Source organism: Zalophus californianus, chromosome 8 (genome assembly GCF_009762305.2).
Source record: "Zalophus californianus isolate mZalCal1 chromosome 8, mZalCal1.pri.v2, whole genome shotgun sequence".
Classification (NCBI taxonomy): Eukaryota; Metazoa; Chordata; class Mammalia; order Carnivora; family Otariidae; genus Zalophus; species Zalophus californianus.
The window spans coordinates 129,393,367-129,413,468 of NC_045602.1; the positions used below are offsets into that span (position 1 = coordinate 129,393,367).

The 20,102-nt window shown below is 43.8% G+C and overlaps 1 protein-coding gene across 1 annotated transcript; it reads left to right on the forward strand.

The window, feature by feature from the left end:
• Positions 1 to 3,530: 3,530 nt before the first annotated feature.
• On the forward strand, positions 3,531 to 19,859 carry PARD6B (par-6 family cell polarity regulator beta). Its single transcript, XM_027623665.2, has 3 exons — positions 3,531 to 3,959; positions 8,281 to 8,503; positions 16,712 to 19,859. The coding sequence occupies exons 1-3, from the start codon at positions 3,894 to 3,896 to the stop codon at positions 17,533 to 17,535; spliced, it is 1,113 nt and encodes a 370-aa protein (XP_027479466.1). The 5' UTR covers positions 3,531 to 3,893; the 3' UTR covers positions 17,536 to 19,859.
• The last annotated feature ends 243 nt before the right edge of the window (positions 19,860 to 20,102 follow it).

Below are 20,102 nucleotides of genomic sequence, written 5' to 3' on the forward strand. Positions count from 1 at the left end.
TGGTGAGTAGTCTGAGATTCATAAATATACACTTCAACTCTTTCTCAAAGAATTATTAACCAGCTCCATCAAAACTGGAACTTGAGCAATCATGGAGAAAAAGAGCTGGCAAGAGAAACATCTTGAATAAAATCTCGCCACCAGTATATATGACTTCTTGGCACCTCTTTTTTTTTCTTTCTACAAGTTCGAGGGGGAAGGAAAGAAAGAGGTATTATTGTATAAGACATGAATCAATAAAACTAATCGTGGAAAATTACAGTCCCTTTCCACCTCACAAGATGGATTCCAAATGAACGTAACAGTCATGTTAAGTTGTAGAACTTGAAGACAGAAGCATTGGAAAGGGGGATGCAGCACAGAGGTAACCCTCACTGGCTTTTTCAGAGGGTGGAAACAGGCTGGAAGAACCTGACAGTGTGTGGGTGTGATAATCAGTGGTAGCCCATTCCCAACTAATGATTTTGAGAACCTATAATTTATCGAGTCCGTGTCATACTCACCTTCCTTATCTCACTGAGGCCCGGGGGACTAATTCTCCCGGGCATAGGACTAGCTTTTCATTCCACACTAAGGCCTTGATCAGCTTTGGCTTGAGGATTTGGGGGTGGGGAGGGATGACTGAGAGAAATGAGATTAGGGTTCAGCCTGGGAACTAAAGAAACAGAAATATAAACCCTCCTCTGCTGTGGCTCTGGGCTTCCTGCTTCTCAAGTACGGCTGAGATTCAGGCCCTTCCAACAAACCTGAGGCCACGACAGCTCCCTGAATGAAAAGGTTCCCCTCCCCCACAACACCTTTATCAAATTCAAACTATTTTCCACATTCCTTCCTTACACAGCTCAGGCGCACCTGTGACGCAGGGCTCAGGGCAAATTCCACTCAGGAGATCCAGGAAGCTCCGGCCTGGCCCTCCCTTCTAGAAAGGAAAGTCCAAGAGGGATACCACACCCGGAGGAGGGGAGAGAGGACATGACAATACCTCCAGGAATGCAGGGCCCACGCAGGTATGTTGGCACCCATGCACTTCCTCTTGAAAAGGGCCTGGTATGGATAACAGTAATAAAGCTCAACCACACCATACTTGCTCCCACTGAACCGGGGCCCCGGCTTCCAGGGCATGGCCCCGGCAGTTGGGGAGTGGAGGGTCACCGCTGAGAATAAAGATTCCCAAAGGCTGTGACATGTTTTCTCCTCAGCGGTTCTTCAAGTGGGGGCCCTGGGTGTCCCTGAGACCTTTTGAGGGGATTCTCAAAGCTAAAACCATTTCACAGTATTGACATGTCACTTGTTCTTCTCACCCTCGTTGTCTCACAGGTATCCAGTGGTGTTTTCCAGAAGGGGCATGACATGTGATGAAGTCACCCTGATGACTCCTGGAATGTGTGCTTGTGTGTTCTTGTGTTTAAACATTCTGTTTGAAATAATGCAATATATGTTAAGAAAAAAAAAAAGATAGCAGGAAGAATGAAGGGGAAATCGGAGGGGGAGACGAACCATGACAGACAATGGACTCTGAAAAACAAACTGAGGGTTCTAGAGGGGAGGGGGTGGGGGGATGGGCTAGCCCGGTGATGGGTATCAAGGAGGGCACGTTCTGCGTGGAGCACTGGGTGTTACACACCAACAATGAATCATGGAACACTACATCAAAAACTAATGATGTAATGTATGGTGATTAACATAACAATAAAAAATTTTTAAAAAAGACAAAAACAAGGAAAAAAACATTCTCAGTTTTAATTCTCCTACACTGAATGTTAAAAGACAACACATAAACAAAATACTTGGGGGCCCTCCATAATTTTTAAGGGCCTTAAGTGGTCTTGAGACCAAACTGTGGAGCTACCCCATCACAACACCACACTTCATGTCCAGCAGAGCTTGAGTCACATAGCAGGCGCTTTTGAACAGGTGGTGGAGGCCACAGCCTTATTCAGCTTGGGATGGAGTCCTTTCCATCTGTACTTCCACCCAAAATGGCCAGAAAAACCTTAAATTCCCCCACAAACACTTAGTGAACTGAAACCCTCCCTCCACCCACCCACCCCGGGGAAAGATGGACTTCTCACCTTTGAGCCCAGGTCGGGCAAAGTTAACATGAAGAAACCACACTCCCTCAGCACGAGCACCGGGCAAAGCCGTATCTGAGTACCTGCTAGGAGTCAGGTACCACGCTACCCGCTCAGAAGTGAGTTGTAGTCCCTGCGTCCTCAGTGCTTTCGTTCTAGGGTGGAGGGCAGATGACTCCAAAAAAATGACAAAACTGAAACTTGTCGCACAAGTGCTGGGAAGGATGTACAAGGCGTCAGGAGGGATTTGAGGTAGGCGGATGAGGGGAAGGAAGGCTCTGAGGATTCAGGTGGAATGAAGCGCCCTAACCAATTCCTCCCGGCCATCTCAGACATCCCTCCAGCCCCCTCAAACCCAGGTCAGCTCAGAGGAGGGGTCAAGTGGGTCCTTCTAGGTGGGTGGGGGGACTTGAGGGTCTCCTCCCCACTCCACCCCCCCAACCCCGGCATGGCCAATGCTAAACAGCTTCCCCGTTAGGAGAAACCTGACTCTGGGGCATTTAGAGCAAAGGGCTCAGTCTTGATAAATCAAGGACACAACTCTTATCACTACACTCGGAGAACGTTATCCAGAGGCTGCTGTTGGTGGAAACAGCAATCAGCCAAGAAATGGCTAGAGGAGGTAGAGAAGACTCCAGAGGTTAAAAATAAATACAAAATAAGCAAAGAAAAAAGAAAGCCCGGGCGGGCCGGTCTAGAAGTCCTCAGGGAAGCCGGAGCTGAGGGGAGCCATCCTGGGCCTCAGCTCACTTTCCCTCCCCACTTGCGGCGCCCTCTCGACCTCCCAGGACCTGACGGATTGCAGAAAAATCTCCACGGACAAAACCGAGCCTGAAGAGCCCTGATGTTCTCCCCTAGTAACTGCTGCAGAGGCGGGAAAACTTTTATTTTGCAAACAGAGTTGCAGCCGGACGCCTAAACGACCCAACTGGGTGGTGGAGGGGCGTTGCTGCACGCTGCAGCACCCCAAAGTGAACGTGGGGTGGGGGGCGCCGGGAACCGAACATAACCACCGCGCTTCTACGACCAGCGGGACTGCGCGATCCAACCCCAGCCGGGCGCGTTCTCGCCGGGACGGGCCGTCAGGCGCGTGCCTGCGCTTGCGCAAAAGGCACCCGCCCCAGCTCCTCTCCAGGTGCGCTCGCGCTTCCGGCCGGCCTTTCCAAGGCGGAAACACCAGAGCCCGCGCATGCGCTTTCCAGCTCTCCTGCTAGATCCAGGGAGGGGGCCCAAGGCTTCAGGTGATCCCACCCCTCCCTCGCAGCGCGGAGCCAATCGCACGGCGGTGGGCGGGATTTTTGAGAAGGCGATCCGCCCACGCGCTTCGCGAAGCGTGTATCGATTGGTTGGCGACGCTGGCGCAGGTGCGCGCTTCCTATTGGGTGGGGCGGGGCGCGAGCCGCCGAGGCTTCGGCGGAGGCTGCAGGTGAGCGCGCGCGCGCGCCGCGGCTCCCCCCCCCGGCTCGGGTGCGCGCGCGCGGGCTTGCGGGGAGGCGGCCGAGAGCGAGACTGCGGCGCCTGTCGCTTCTGCTCCGCCCCCTCCTCCTCCTCCGCCGTCGCGGCCGCCGCCGAGGCCCGGAGGGAGGGAGTCGCGTCCCCGCCCGCCGCGCAGCCAGTCCGACCCTCGGTCCCGCTGCGTGAGGAGTCAGCCGAGCGGAGCTCTGCGCGGAACCCCGGGCCCCGGCCGAGCCCCTCTGCAGGTGCCTGTGAGGAGGCGCCCGGGCTGCAGCCGCGTCTCCAACCCGCCGGCCGCGCACTCGCTCCCTGCGCTCCCAAGGGGCGGCCCGGCCGGAGGAGGCCGCTGCGGGGCCCGGCCTCAGCATGAACCGCAGCCACCGGCACGGGGCGGGCAGCGGCTGCCTGGGCACCATGGAAGTGAAGAGCAAGGTGCGCGGGGCCGGTGCTGGGCGGAGCGGCCGGCTGCTGGGGGCCGGGCCTGGGGGAGGCCGGGGGGCTGCCCGGGTGTCTGCAACGCGGCCGGGGGGTTCGGCAGTGGGGTTTGGAGACAGGAGGCGGTGGATAGTAAACTGGCCGAGAAGGGGGCGAAGGAGGGGCCTTGTGTTTGTTCCTGGCCCAGGTGGGAAGACCAGTGGAGCACTTAATCTCCTTGAATCTTCATTGCTGTTCAGGGATGGGAGGTGTCTGAGCGCAGTGTGGTACGAAAGCTTTGGGGGAAATTCTAGCTCCTGGTCTATGAGTAAAAGGTATTTGGAACACGCGTGGTCACAAAATGTTACCCCTTTCTGTGGTTCAAGGGTGCATCGAGTGGTGAAAGGGAGAGGCCAGTGCACTAAAGAGCCCTTTTAAAGTTAGCTTTGCTTCCTGCTGGGGATTTCTTCGGCACTAACTTTGGTATGCGTTTAATCTGTAAAATTAACACTATCACCCTTCGTTTGAGTAGCCCTTTACAGTTTGAGGCTGGATGCTCTTTTCATTCCATCGTGCTACCTTTTCACGTCAAGTGTTTTCCTTCTTCACCGACGGTATGCCAGTCTGCTGAATTCTGGCCGTATCCGCGGAATTCCTAAATTGCAAGGCTCCCTGAGCAGGGTAGTCTACAGGGATTAGGTAAAGAATGTTTTCGGAAGGGGGTTTTGAGTGGAATTTGAAGGTGATCGGCAACCACGGCAACATTTTCAGCAAGCATTTCGTGAGTTGAAGAGCCAAAGGAGTTTAGATCTAATTTGCTTCTCTGGAAAATGGAGGGATCCGAAAGGGCTCGCCAGGCTCTGCTTTTATGACAAAACCTGGAAGCCTTCTTACAGAATAACGTCTAGACTCTATAGAATAAAACTGTTTTTGAGAACACTTAACATAGTTAAGAAAACCAAAACACATGCAAGAATGGGAGAACAGTACGAGCATATCAACTTCAAAAATGATGAAACATCATTGAATATAAGACTATTTAGGGCAAATCCAAATCAGGGAGTGGTTTTGAGTGAAGTAGAGTAAGGAGAGCTCCCTGGAGCCTGTGGGTGGAATGGCTTTATTATCTAGACTTGATAAGCAAAGTTCTGTAAGCTGCTGTAGCTGAGGTCTTCGGCTCAGGAATATCTACATTCATTTTGGGAAGCATCATTTAAATGGTTTGTGACTTCGCATCAGGGTAGGGAGTAGTTCCACAGAAGCCGTTCTGTTTTAATAAGAATAGAAATGTAATTGTAGCAATTTAAGGAATGTGCTCTTCCCTGTGTCCTCCATGGAACTGCCAGAGCAGACGGAAGAGATGTGCTTGAGCTGAGGGTTAAGATGACTCCAAATATACAGGGTTTTCCCTCGAGCGGTATAGCGGCGGTAGTGGTTCTGTGCCCAGTGGTTGAACTTTCTCAGGCATTTCTGTCATAAATCTAGTTTGCGTCTGTGGGGGTTGAGGTTAAGAAAAGAAAAACACTTAGGATATTGCATAATCTTAAAATTCAGTTTGTGGCCCTAATCTTGGTAGCAAGTCTTTAAGTCATCATAGGAAAACATGCGTAGAGATTCTAGGTGCACTGTTAAATACAGTCAAACAGTAATTTATCTCCTGAACTAGAAACCTCGAGCACTCTGGGACTGGAATTTCAGGCTTTCTGCCCCTTCTCTTCTGTCAGCTGATACTACATGTTATATATTTGAGCTGCCGTGCTGCAGTTGTAAATAGAATCAAGGCATTCTGAGAACCTGCACTGAATGAAGTGTGGTTCCTCTGTTCTCGATGTTGGTGAATAGACCCAATATTAGGTACTGTTTTTTGTGTCTGTGACACCCTTGTGTTTTAAATAGATATTGTTGACAACATTTATTTTTAGTGGATTAAAGAAAACACTTGTCATCTTTATCATTTAAAAAGTACTTGGACAGATGTTTCAAACAATATTTCCCTTTGTCAGCTGCCTTGGAAATATCACAGCTTTTTACAAAACTGATGGTCAAGAGGTTGTAACCACAAGCAGGTGATAATGCAGATCCACATTTCAGGATCTCTTTTTCTTCTGCATAGAAAACAGGGTCAGCTGTATTATCTGAGCAGAGCTGGGAAAGTTCTTAATAATGAAGGTGGTATCCTTTAATAACCTTGGAACAGTCTTTGGGCTGTACATTTTCTAATTATTATTCATGGGCATTACAGTAGTAAAATTAACTTTGCGGTTTCTTGAATGTACCAACAGATGCTGGGAGAAGGGTATCCGTTGTCCCAGCAGATCCTGGGAGAACGGACACATCCTGGGTGCCCAAGACAACTAAACTGGCCTTCGTAAGAGTTATAAATGGTTCACGTAGTGAATAGTTGTTGACTGGGTCTTAATTTTATCTCTTAGTATTTTTCTTCACGTGTAGTAAAACGTTCTCTTAATCCTATTGTTTTTCTGCAAGAAGCATAACAGTTTCTCTTGTTTGATTTTGTTTTCTGCTAACATTTGCAAAAGGGCACATCTGCTGTGAGGCCACACAGTTTTTCATTGGTTTTATCATAACACTTAAGGAAGAGAAAAACATGTTGAGCAAAGGATTTTCACCCAAAAGCTTTAGCAGTCACGTTGGAGCCCTAAAATGTTCCAGTGTTAGATGGTACTCTGATTGACATACCTGGAGAAGTGGTAAACCCTGGCGGGAATCCAAGCACTAGGAGCTTCAGGTTGTGATACCAGAATGAAGAACATGGAGGAGAAGCTGTGACTTTTGATAACATCATAAGATTAGCTCTGATGTGAAGGGTGTTGCCGAGTTTTTATTTACTTTGAAACGTGAAGGTGTGACTAAACTTTTTTGAGAGTTTTAGGTATGAGTCACCTTATATTCTTGACAAGTGTTGTTGTTTATGTTTCAGGAATGGGTTACGGGAAACTCCTATTGAGGTGGTTTTAGTGAATTTTTAATTTAATACTGATGAGTAGTGTGGGTATCAGTAAGGCAGATGAACTTCTGCTGTGTAACAGATGCAGTGACTCCAGATATTCGTAGGTCCTTGGGAAGAGAAACTGACACATTTGTAACCTGCTCAAATTACTCTGGTGGGGACTTTGTCTGCTTGATGCTTAAGGCTGTGTTAGTATTACATTAGAATACATTAGTATTTCTTGTTAATAGTAGATATTTAGAGGAAAAATGAGTTCAGTGGTTGAGCACATTGGGCAAACATTTGTTTAAAATTAAAAAAAAAAAATCAACCGGAGGACTGAACTGAGTCTTTAATATCTGGTCTCACAGTGATTCCTAAGAATGTGATTATAGTTTTGTAGCATTTCCTAAATGTGGCTGGGACACTTTCTGAGGAAGGTTGATTAACCTTACCTAGGTTTCCACCTGGAGGAAATGCCACGCTGGGCCCATAGTAAGTCATAGATCCTGTTTATCAGGGACCAGATGAAGCCAGTCCTGAGTGCCACTTTAATAATCTGACATTTGGAGAGCAGAGGTGTGATTCTAGAGGAGGAATCAGAATGGGGCATGATAGAGGTGTTTCTGTGGCCCCTTAATGCCTCTCTGATGTCTTTGTCCTCTTCACCTACTCATGGGTGAGCTCCTGCTGTGGGCCTGAGCCTTTCCGTCTGTAGGGCTCAGGCACTGTGCCAAGCACACAAACACTTCTTGCATTAATTGGATGGTTGTAGGATGTATATTTTATGTATTAACAAAGCTTTTTTCCAGCGTTCATAGGGAAGATGCTCCTTATCTCTAGACCTATTTCTTAGATGATGTACCTCCCATTTGTAGTGTGCCTTAATGCAAAGAAGCTCAGAGTCCCTTTTTTATATGTTGCTATTAATTCTTGCCACTTCTGTGAAATCGTAATTCCTTTTATGGGGGAAGAAACTCAGGTGCTTTTTGCTGTTGGCCAAAATAAAGACTTGGGCACATCTTTTTTACCCCATGGCCTGAGGTGGCAGAGGACTGCTGTCAGGATCTGGGCTCCAGACAGGGTTTGAGCTGAGTCACTGCAGGGCAATCCCCAGTGAGGCCTGGGAACCCCAGGGATTGAGTGGAGCCTGCATCCCTTGAAGGGAATGCCCTTCCGAGATGTAGCAGTGAGAAGGCACATTCCTGTGTCTCTCTTACGCTGTTTTATCTCCGATAATGAGATTTCCGACAATAGACTGTGTCACTGCAACTGTCTTTTTTATTAAGGGAAGTACTACGCCTGTTAATTTTCCTGTGGAGTGCATTTTCAGATTGGGTCCTGTTACTTTTGTTTTGTTTTTAATTAATATGTTCATTGTATTTGTAGTTTGGAGCTGAATTTCGTCGGTTTTCCCTGGAAAGATCAAAACCTGGAAAATTTGAGGAGTTCTATGGATTATTGCAACATGTTCATAAGATACCCAATGTTGACGTTTTAGTAGGCTATGCAGACATCCATGGAGACTTACTCCCTATAAATAATGATGATAATTACCACAAAGCTGTTTCAACGGCCAATCCACTGCTTAGGATTTTTATACAAAAAAAGGGTAAGTACTACTATGTGGAAAAATTGTTTTAGAAATAAAAGTTTATTTTCCTCATTGCTAAGATTATGCATTGAATCCTCACTTTGCTGAATAGAGTTTTGTCCATCAGAAATAATAGGACAGAAAGACTGTGACTTTGGAATCAGAGACTAAGATTCTCGTTTTTTTGGTGGCAACTGACTTTCAAGTGCCATATTTACTACTTAATAACTACCTGAAGGAGAGTTAACTTATTTAGAATGTTTCACAGAAATAAAAATAGTTAATTATCTGGAAGATTAGATAGCAAGTCATTATTGTGGAGGAATTTAAACACTGATATTAGTCTTGCAAAAGAACATTTGAAATAACCATCCTATATGGCAAGCATTTTCAAATGTGTTTTGAATTTTAAAACATTTTTTTTTTTTTAAACTTTGTGGCCTCCTCCGTGTTGCCTGTCTGCACATGGGCCTAATGTGTGCCATTTATTTCTTTGTCTTTGGTAAATGAAGAGGTTTAGAAAGCCAGCATGAGGGCAGCAAGCTCAGTATTGGTGGGATAATGAAAGCCTTAACTACATTTATAAACCAACCCAAAAAGCAATTTTGAGAGTGGGTAGGGATTACCCTTGAAGGTGAAACTTTATTTCCAGTCGGTTGATAAACCTTAGACCACTCCCAGAGCTTTGAAATTCCACTGATTATATAGCTTTGCTTTTCTGGGTTTGGAGGAACTAAAGTCCACCAACAAAAATAAACCTCCAAGGGTAACATGTCCATATCACTTGATTATTCATAGAATACTTAGAAACACACAAATTGATTTTCCCAGAGACCCCTGAGGTGGATTTCATAGGTACGTAACAGTGGTGTGGTACAATGAGAGTGTTAATCTGGGGAGATTAATTTGGCTGTTGGGGATGAGTTGGAGTGAGCAGTGGTCTTAGAGGAGAGGGCCAGGACCCGGCGGTGAGGGGAAGCTGCCCCAGTGGAGGAGGCAGGTGACGAAAGTGGCAGTGTTAGATAAAGAGGGCATATCTGATATTTGAGACTCACTGTGCTCCCCTCTGGATGGTGGGGAGTTGAAGAGGGACTCCAACAGAGAACAACTTTCTGGGTTCGAGTCTGATGGCTGGGACAGTGCCATAAAGAAGCAGAATTTGGAAGAGGGACATTAGCTTGGAAAGAAAATGGGTTTGGTTTTAGGATATTTGGCTGGTGAGTTTTAACCATGCCACCTAGGAAATTAGAAATGGTAGACAGGAACTTTGGATCAAAATCTAGAGGCCCAGTCAGAGAAGATTGAAAGTCTGTGGAATAGTGAATAGTTGAGAAATTCTCTGGAGGAGACCTCGTAGGGATGAAGACCAGGGATGGACCCTTGGGAAGCTGTGTACAGACTTTTGGAGACAAAAGAACATTGGTAGAGGAGAGAAGACAAAGCATTCATGTGGAACTTGTCACTTTAAGCATATAATATCAATAATTATTGATGAGTAGGCCTTTCTTAGCAGTTGTAATTTTCATTAAAAACTTTGTTGCTGTTTGGAATGTGTATTCAAGTGTGGAGTGACTATTTTTAAACTACTGTTGTTGGATTATCTTTTTTGTTAGATGATAGAAGTTGATTATACCACTACATGTTTTTATTTATTACTGGCTTTATAACACTTCATGATTGTGGGATTAACCCTCACATCTGTTAAGGGTGGTTATATTCTGTTCTTTGCTTTTGAATATGTTTATATGTGAACAGAAGTTTTCTATGTCCTAGAAAATAAATGTCCAATATAGTAAACAGCCCTTAGAATTTGATTTAGAAAGGGGTACCTGGGTGGTTCAGTTAAGTGTCCAATTCTTGGTTTTTGTTCAGGTCATGACCTCACGGTTGTGAGATCAGGCCCTAGCCCTGGGTCAGCTCCGCACAGGGCGTGGTGAGCCTGCTTAGGATTCTCTCTCCCCTGCCCCTCCCCCTATCTTAAAAAAAAAAGTTTTATTTAGAAATAGGCAGTACATTCAACAGAACATTTCTCTTTTTACAAATACAAATGTAGGGGCACCTGGGTGGCTGTCGGTTAAACGTCTGCCTTCAGCTCAGGTCATGATCTCGGGGCCCTGGGATCAAGCCCACAAAGGGCTCCCTGCTCAGCAGGGAACCTGCTTCTCCCTCTCCCTCTGCCCTTCCCCCCCCCCCCCGCGTGCGTGCGTGTGTGTGTGTGTGTGTGTGTGTGTGTGTGTGTGTCTTTCTCTCAAATAAGTGAATAAAATCTTTAAAAATATATATAAACATATAGGCGCCTGGGTGGCTCAGTCAGTTGAGCATCTGCCTTGGCTTGGGTCATGATCTTGGGGTCCTGGGATCGAGTCCCACGTTGGGCTCCCTGCTCAGCAGGGAGTCTGCTTTTCCCTCTCCCTCTGCTCCTTCCCCTGCTTTTAAGATTTTATTTATGAGAGAGAGCACGAGGCAGGGAGAGGGAGCAGCAGACTCCCTGCTCGCAGGGAGCCTAACTTGGGGCTCAGTCTCAAGAAACTAGGATCATGACCTGAGCGGAAGGCAGATGCTTAACCGACTGAGCCATCTAGGTGCCCTAAAATCTTTTAAAAAAATAAAAATAGGGACGCCTGGGTGGCTCAGTCGATTAAGCATCTGCCTTCGGCTCAGGTCATGATCCCAGTACCCTGGGATCGAGTCCCGCATCAGGCTCCTTGCTCATCAGGGAGCCTGCTTTTCCCTCTGCCTGCAGCTCCCCCTGCTTGTACCCTTGCTCACTCTCTCTCGCCCACGCTCTCTCGCTCTCTAACAAATAAATAAAATCTTTTATAAAAAAATAAAAATATAAATGTAATACAAATATGACTTAAGGAAAGCGTAAAGTAAGCTGGTCAGGTCATTGCTGTTTAATGCCCCCCCCCCCCCATCCAGAATAAAATCCTTCCTGCTTTGGACTTCACAACCCCATCCTTCTCTGTTCCCCCACTCCCTCATCACAGTCTACCACGCTGGCTTGCTTTCTGTCTTCAGACTTGGAAAATGTTGCTGTCTTTCTTCTCGATCCTCTCCCCAGCTCCCTCCTCATCCTTCAGATCTTATCACACAGAAATAACTTCCTCAGAAGGGGTCTCTTTGGACCACCCTAGCCAAAGCCCTTTGACCCTTCCACCTTTATCAGCCCTGGAATTACCTTATGTAAGTATGAGTTATCTTGTTTATTGTCTCTCTTAACAAACTTACGTGGTGCCCTGTGATTCACAGTGATACTTTTAAAGCTCAACTGATGCTTGAGCAGAAAGCTGATTTTAGGTAAACTTTAGTGGACGTTAAATTCAGGAAAGTAATATAAAGCATGACATTATAGTAACATTTTACTGTTTAATTACAATACACTTTGTTTTCTTGGCTTGTTGATTCCAGTTTAGGAATCAGTAGGGCAGCAATTAATCTTATATGGTACCAAGTGATTTTAAAAAACAAAACTTTAAAATCATTTTAAATTTTAAAATCTTGTGGTCTTTTAAAAATCTGATACGTCTAATAGAAGTTTCTTTGAAGTGAAAGTTCACAGTTGAATGCATAAATTATATAGTGTGAACTCAAAGATTGTATCATTGCATATCTTGAAAGGTTTTATGTCTTACAGTAATTTATTGTTAGAAGAAAAACCCCATACTCAAGGGCTATTATCACAGAAGCAGAAACCAAAGAAAACAAAATCCCTGCTATCTGAAAAGTTAGGTTCACAAAGAGGATTCCCAGATCTTTTGCCAACCCCCATCCCCTCTTGGAGTTTAGAGGCTTCCCAGGCAGTCGTGAAGGGCAGCCAAGTCTGGGATCCGTGGAGGTGCACGGACTCCTCACCAGATCTGATCAGAATACCCGCACCACAACTTCTTGTTGTGTTACCTACCATCTCTTTCTGTATGACATCAGACAAATGCATTCACATCTTGGATTTATTAGAAAGAGTTTGTTGGAAACCCTGGAAGGGCCTTGCTTGCTTTACACATTGTTGTACTTGAGACACGGCCTGTGGCCCAGACACTCGGCAGGCACCTCAGTCCTTGGAACTGGGTAGTGGACATTAGTTTGTAGGTGTACTTGAAGATTACTTTTTAATGAATCCGGGTTTGATTTAGAAATGCTCTAAGAGGGGCGCCTGGGTGGCTCAGTTGTTAAGCATCTGCCTTCGGCTCAGGTCATGATCCCAGGGTTCTTGGATCGAGCCCCACATCCGGCTCCCTGCTCCACAGGAAGCCTGCTTCTCCCTCTCCCACTGCTTGTGTTCCCTCTCTCGCTGTGTCTCTCTCTGCCAAATAAATAAAATCTAAAAAAAAAAAACAAAACTGCTCTATGAGATGCATCGTAATTGTCAGTTGAATTTTGAAGAAGAGCATATGATACCCAGTCGCTCACGACAGAAACCTGGGTGTCACCTGTGACACATACCTGTTGTTCAGTCAATCACCAGCCTCTTGGAACAGTTCTAATTATTTTTTGGATTTGTTTCCCCATCAGCACTGCCTTTTCTCCAGGCCAGGCACCATCCAGAATGACCTCAGTAACCCCCAATCATCTCCCTCAGGGTCACTCTCCAGCTTACAGTCAGGGTGAGCTTAATAGAAAAACCCAAATCTTTAGTTTTCTTCGCATTGCCCTTAGGCTAAAGTCCATAATCCCTAGCACCCCCACCCCCCCCAGGCCCTGTTTGTCTGCATGGCCCCTGGCTGCCTCTAACTAGGCTCTTGGCTCCTCCTCCCCTCTCCCCTCCCTCTCTCCCTAGTGGATTTCTTCGTCTACCCCAACCTGCCCTCCTCTGTATTTGTTGGATCCTGTGCCGGGAACATTCTTCCCTCCCTTCTACCTGATTAGCTACTGGCTTCTTTTCCAGTCAGCACAAACCTCACTTCCCCTGGAAAAGCCTTGCCTTACCCTGCAAGCGGCTAGGCTCCCACAGTGCAGTGTATCTACACCACGCTTCCTTGGCCCCTTTGTAATAATTTGATTGCAAGTGTTAATTGCCATCTCCTCTTGTAGACTGTAAGCACCATGAAAGCAAGCACCCTGCTTTTCTCTCTTCACTGCATCCGCAGCACAGGACACAAGGCCTGGCCCAGTTGCAGTGCTTCTGAAATGTTTGGTGGTTGGTTTTTCTTATATTAGGAAGTAAAGGGATTTGCATACTTTGAATATTGCTTTAGGTGATGTTTAATCCTCTTTGAAGTTGCCAGATTTAGTTCATTTAACCATTTTGGATTAGAACGGGTTTGCAAACAAGGCTTGCTGGCTGTTTTTGTAAATAAAGTTTTCTTGGAACACAGCCCTGCTCGTTCCTTTCTGTATCACCTATCGGCTGGATGACCTGCTGTACCCAGAGTACTTACCATACAGCTCTTCGGGGAGAAGGTTGTCAACCCTGAATAGAATAATTTCAAAAATTATTTCATTCTTCCCTGTCTTCTCGCTGAACTTCAAATGGGTCATAATCTTGAACTTTCTTGATGACCCTACCATGAACTGTTACTGTTTTGTTACTGTACAGGGATGACGATGGGGTTTCTATGAGGGTTGGGTTTTTGGTGTCTTTTCTTCCCCCCCCCCCCCAGATTTGCTTTAACACTGTAGGCTTTTACTTCATGTGTCTGTGCCTGCCACTCACTAGTGGACCCTTATCCCCTGCTCTGAATCTGTGACTTGCGACTCCGTGTGTCTGTGAGTTAAGGAATGAGATAACCAGGCTTTTCGGAATTAACTGTTGAAAGAGTAAGGTCCAGAGGGAGTGGCTGCGAGGCTCCTCTGTAAGTAAAACACAGGAGCTTTCTGCTTGTAAGGAATTGAGACAAGCAGTTTGGCTCCTCAGAGGCATTCCTAGTGGATCCTTGTTGATTGCAGTCAGCCGAGATTGTGGCTGAGGGACAGGCTTGGGAAAAGGGAGGGATTGCTGTCTAAGCCTATATCATGTACTGTTGCATAAGCCTGGGTTTTTACAGCTGGGGACGTTGCTGTGAACGAGGTTTGGAAACTTTTCACCTTATTCTGAATTTAGGACTTCGACACACAGACTCAGGTAGAAAGTGAACTCCCAGTTCCCTGTGGACAGTCACCTTTACACTTTAACACTCTGCACCCTGGCTTTCTGCCAAAATATTTCTTTTCCCAGTGGCTGGAAACTGATTAGCTAGATGGGAGAACAAAGGTGCCTTTGTGCTGGGGCATATGGCTTTTGAGAATTTAGCAGAGAGCATTCAAACAGTCTGGATGCGATGCCAAATTATGCAGATTTGGGTTTGTTGTTGTTGTTGTTGTTGTTTTGGTCAGGTTTCCCATGTAGGCAACTTAATTTTGTTCTCAAGTGTGTATGGTCTGGAATTTTCCTTATAAATCTTATGTGGGTTTTCTTAATTGATTGATTCAAAAGGAAAATACATACTTCTGAGAAAACATATTCAGTAGAAGACTATCGTTGATAGGCTTTTGGTCAAATGTTGCCAAAAAAGATTCTTGTATCAGTGAGTTAATTTCCAAAGCCAAATTATAAATAAATTTGTCTATGTAAGAACTGGGTATATATACATACTTTATAAATGAAGAAAGAATTATACCCAGGAGGGGGAAAAAATGCCAAAAATTAAGGTACCCCTAGTCTTGTACATTTCTCTGCAACTAGCTTTTGAAGACTGTTGAAGCAGCACGAGAAGAAAAAGTTCTCCGTACTCAGACACACACCTGACACTTAATACTCATTCTGTGAAGGTGTAAGGTATTGGCCTAGTAAGAAAATTAAGGTCCAGTCTTTTCTCTGTATTTTGTACTCTTAATCATTATTTTGTACCCTTAATTTCCTGGTTTTTATAGAGTAAAGATGATAATATCTATTAATAGAGTGTGAGAGTCAAGGAAAAGAATATAAACTGAACTCTGTACAATCACAGTATGGTCATCGTAGTTATTCTGGAGCAGTAGCAGAGACTAGGATTTTGAACCAGTTCTTTGAGGGAGGAGGGGGTTTTGTCTCCTTTGTTCTTAGGAAATATATTTTTATCCTTGAAGATTCTGACTTTTTAGTTTCTCCTCTTTTGTTATTTTTGAAACATGATTTCAACTTTTGCACCTGATGTTAATTTCATTTCTTTTCTTTTTTTTTTTTTTTAACCTCATTCTCTAATGAGGTGTTCTGTTTGTAGGTATTTTCCTTCAGCAGTATGATTTCAGAAGGTGGATCTGGTTTTGGGTGCCCTGTTTTCCCTTAGTTTACATCAGAGATTATAGATTGCTGGCTGGAAGCGTGTATGCAACCCTCGCTTGTTGTTTGACCCAAACTGGTTTTTGTTGTTATTTAATTAGGAGTCAGCATTTAAAAACGAGAAAATTTTTACTTAAAAAACAGGGCTCCGTGGCCAGTGGGATTTGGCCACACAGATTCCTATAGTGGAAGGAAGACTGCCCGGAGCATGGCCCGCGGTGCCATTACGTGAGGCCTGAGCGCGCCAGTTGGCCAGTCCTCCCACTACCGTGTTGTCTGCGGTACCACCGCCGAGAAAGGGCCCTCTGCACTTCTTTGTTTTTCACACAGTGAAGGAAGAAGTGAAATCTTAGACGTCAGCGTCTTTTCAAAAGTGGGGAAATGGAAGATTAAGAACTCCCCCGGAAAACTGAGGGAGAATGTTCATTCGCAGAAGACCAGAATTCCTAAGTTGTAGATACACATTCATCTAATTTACATTATCATTTCACGCATGCTGTCTGTTTCATTTAATTGCATTATCTGCCTCACCAGCCTGTAGTACAGGTTCGTTCCCTTGATTTACCTTGGGAATCAAAAGTGTCCCATTTTATATCATTGAGTTGAGTTAAGAAATAGGCAACCTGGAGTTTCTTAACAAATGAAGGAAAGATACGTTTTAAGTAACTCATTTGAAATGATGTTTAAAAATGTGTGTGTAAGCTTATCAGAATTTCATTTTCCCCTCTTAACTGTTGTTAAATAGTCCTTGAGCTTCCCCAGATTCGACATTTGGGATTTTACGATGTGTGCTTGAGAGGGCCACCTAGTGGTTTCCTTCTGGTACAGCAGCTCTTATTACTGCGCTACATTTTGATCTGATTAGAATAAGCTAATATTTAAATTGTTTATGTACCAAATACATGTGAGTTACCTCTTCTGTATAGATTCAACTGTAGATAAAATGGGTGTTTTTACGTAATTTCTATAATTATTTTGTTTTTAAACAGAAGAAGCAGACTACAGTGCCTTTGGTACAGACACACTAATAAAGAAGAAGAATGTTTTAACCAATGTATTGCGTCCTGACAACCATAGAAAAAAGCCACATATAGTCATTAGTATGCCCCAAGACTTCAGACCTGTGTCTTCTATTATAGACGTGGATATTCTCCCAGAAACACATCGTAGGGTTCGTCTTTACAAATACGGCACTGAGAAACCCTTAGGGTTCTACATCCGGGATGGCTCCAGTGTCAGGGTCACACCGCATGGCTTAGAGAAGGTCCCAGGGATCTTTATATCCAGACTTGTCCCAGGAGGCCTGGCTCAAAGCACAGGACTATTAGCTGTTAATGATGAAGTTTTAGAAGTTAATGGCATAGAAGTTTCAGGGAAGAGTCTTGATCAAGTAACAGACATGATGATCGCCAACAGCCGCAACCTCATTATAACAGTGAGACCAGCAAACCAGAGGAATAATGTTGTTCGGAACAGTCGGACTTCTGGCAGCTCTGGCCAGTCCACAGATAACAGCCTCCTGGGCTATCCCCAGCAGGTAGAACCGAGCTTTGAGCCAGAGGACGAAGACAGTGATGAAGATGACATTATTATTGAAGATAACGGAGTGCCGCAGCAGATTCCTAAAGCTGTTCCTAATACCGAGAGCCTTGAATCATTAACACAAATAGAACTCAGTTTTGAGTCTGGACAGAACGGTTTTATTCCTTCTAATGAAGTGAGCTTAGCACCTGTAGCAAGTGGCACAAATACAGAAACACATGCTCCAGATCAAAAACTCTTAGAAGAAGATGGAACGATCATAACACTATGAAACCTTTGTCTGAATGTCTTTGGAGTGAGGATGCCATTGGGACTTGTAAATTTGACTAGTTTATTAAAGCATATATACCTCTGAACCAGTGACCTGGAGTAGGCATGAGAAAAATAATATTGCAAGCTTAAAATGTTATTAAAATAGTAGTTTGATAATTGTTAATATAAACTTCGGTTTGTCAGAGGTGAGTTTAAGTCTAAAAGGGGCCTTTGCTGATGAAATTATGGCGCTTGCTATTTTGTCTCTAGAGAACTGGATGTTAGCGCACATTCTCAGAGCTATGAGAGGACCAGATCATTTCTGTTCGAAGTGGTTGCATATTTAACCTGCTGTGCAGAGCCCAGTTAGCTTTTCCTTTAACTATATTTTTTTAAATTCTAATGTGAAGAAGTCTGATCTGTCCTTTGGTAACCTTGGGGACCTCAGCTCCTATGTTCCCTATATTTTATTTTGATTTTTTAATGTTCCTCTGTTGCTAATTGTTACAGGTAATTTTTTCAGATGCTTTTTTTCCCCTCTAATATCTAAGAAATCAATTGCCTGTTTTGGGGAGTTGCTTCCTGTGTCATAAAGCATTGAGACCATGTTCCTGAATTAAGAAACTGTAACAGTTGTTCAAGTTCAAAGCTTGTTCATCCTATAGCTTTCACATTTACAGACTCATTCCATACGCATGTAACTTAATGTTGCAAAAGGCAGTTCCATCAGCTCGTAATGCGTGAGACTCCCTTAATCTCTCACCCGCACTCCCATCTCATTGGAAATCATTCCTTTTGTTGTTGGTTTGCGTTTTGTTGGTGTGCTTTTATATTCTGCTATTATATTTGAGTAGTAGGAGTCATTTTGGATTAAAAAATGCACCCAAATTAAGAGATTTTTACACACAGGACAAACTTGTGCACTTTTTTACATGAGGTAATTTGGTTTTTCCTTAATGGGATTTCTAGGAACACTGCCTACACTTTATGAAAAAATATAGAGTATTCACCTTGGACAGGTAGAGTTTATTGCTATAAATTTTATGAGGCTATTTATTACTTTCCAATGCATCCACTTAGAACAAGTGAAGGGTAAGGCTGCTGACTTCCATTCCTCGCCTGATTTCCCTGTACAACGTGCACGGGCACTGTAGTAGGCCTGTATATAGAAACCCAGGATCGCGTGAAGCACATAAGTTCCCTGTGGCTTATGGCTATTTCTCTCAGAGTTATTTATTAATTTTATGGTAGGGCTAGAATGGGTACCTTTGTAACACTTGTGTGCTATAGAAACAATGAAGAATTAAGTGACTCCGTTTTGAAGGATATTTTCGCTCTATGGTAAAGATATATGAAGAAGTCTTGGACTGAAGGAAGGTCACTTGACTCAGAATACTTAACGTATTTTGCTCACTTTACCACTAAACAGATTATCACTGAACTATTAACTGCACAACATTATGTAATGCAATGTACTTTTTTGTTGAATTCACCCAAGTTCTTCCACTTCTATACCACTATTTGTTAAATGGCATTCCAGCTTTAACCTTCTGTGAGGTAGAGATTTGACTCTAGGATGGCAAAATGTTAACATGTAGGTTAAATATCATTTATATTATAAGTGGTGCAGGGGTTCAACATTTTAAGTAAAAATCCTTTCACGCACTACCTCTCTCTCTCTCCCTCTTTTTTAACAAAGTTTTAACATCCAAAATTTTCTCTTGGGGGAAAAATACTTCAGGGCTTGACTTTTTGTACAAATTTTAACTATAAAGTACAGATTGTCTTGTATGTACTCATAAAAATGGGCATCAAAGCTGCTAGTGCTTTTTATTTTACTTATCCTGCTAAGGGTATATGTCAGTGGTGTTAAAACTAGATTTCTCATTTAAATTATTGGTGAAATAATTGATTACTAGACGTATTGTAAAACCAATAGATCTTGGTTATACAATAAAATGTCAGTTCATTGGTAGTCTGACGCAGTTATTCCAAGTGTACCTTATTAAAAGAAATATCAGTGGATTCAGCATAAAATTTTATAGTACTAAATGTCAAGCCTAACTGTGAATTTTGTTCTGTATCTTGAGTAAATTTACGATAATGTTCTCATGAGCTATCAACAAAATACATGTACGTTTGTGAACTATGAATTTTCTAATTAAATTTTACATGTGACAACATGATTTTTACATGAATGATACTTTGTTTAAACTATCAAATGTCAGTATTTTACTACAATTTTATTATAAAATGTACATTATCACTAAATGAACTTCGATTTTAAAAATCAAATTAGCTTTAGTTGTATATTATTTTTTACAAATAAAGATAGACTTGTATAAAGGCTACTTTCTTGTTTGCAAGTATATGAAAAGTCACCCGACAAATATTTACCAATCACCCATGATACAAAATGAGTAGGAAGAAAATTGCTAAGTTATAACAATATCCTGGCTTCCTTAACTTTTTAATTTTTAAAAGATAAACACCAAATTCTGTATGCATTGACTGCAACTCTGTATGAGCATATGATTATGTACAGGAAGATAGCATTTAAATGTAGTCATTCTGATTGTGTGAGAG